Consider the following 589-nt stretch of genomic DNA (forward strand, 5'->3'; position numbering starts at 1 on the left):
GCAACAAAAGATTAAGTTTTGCCCATACCTTATCAACAAACACAGCAAAATTCTCCCTCTCATTTGCAAGACGCCGGTTGTATTCTTCCTTGTCAATTGTGTCCGTGTATGTCATGTCAGTAAAACTATCATCTACTGATATATCCAGATTTATTCCCTGCAAGGAAAAATATATATAAATACTGTTGCACTTCATAACACCAAAAATATAGTATGAAGGCAGATTTAATACTATAATTTACATATAACACTGTATTGACTCAAAAAAATTATAAAATAATCAACAAGAAAAGAAAAACACACCTGAGAGGGCATATTCTGTGTGGTTTCCAAGTTGATCAGGTGTAGAGGCATGAGGTCTGGGTAATAGTGGTGCAAAAGGAGGCACAAAGCACGGCCATCAGAGAAGGAGACTGTCAGATTTTCAACCTGGATGGTAAACAAAAAATGTTTTAGCATAAGGCATAACAACATGGGAGATATTGTAGGTCTAATATATTTTCATATTGGCTGCACAGCATCCAAGTTGCCTGTACATGTAGAAATTCCTACCGCCAAACAGGAGAAATACTTTGCTAAAGTTTATTGG

The 589-nt window shown here is 36.2% G+C and overlaps 1 protein-coding gene across 1 annotated transcript in view; it reads right to left on the reverse strand.

Moving 5' to 3' along the window:
* Positions 1-589, reverse strand: part of LOC119586576 (abnormal spindle-like microcephaly-associated protein homolog) — a 31,066-nt gene that overhangs the window by 18,822 nt on the left and 11,655 nt on the right. The window contains exons 15-16 of the mRNA XM_037935329.1: positions 304-429; positions 25-157 (exon numbers count right to left, since the gene is read on the reverse strand). Of these exons, the coding sequence (XP_037791257.1) occupies positions 25-157; positions 304-429 (259 nt within the window). The remainder of the gene's footprint in view (positions 1-24; positions 158-303; positions 430-589) is intronic.

The sequence above is a fragment of the Penaeus monodon genome, chromosome 21, assembly GCF_015228065.2.
Source record: "Penaeus monodon isolate SGIC_2016 chromosome 21, NSTDA_Pmon_1, whole genome shotgun sequence".
Taxonomy (NCBI): Eukaryota; Metazoa; Arthropoda; class Malacostraca; order Decapoda; family Penaeidae; genus Penaeus; species Penaeus monodon.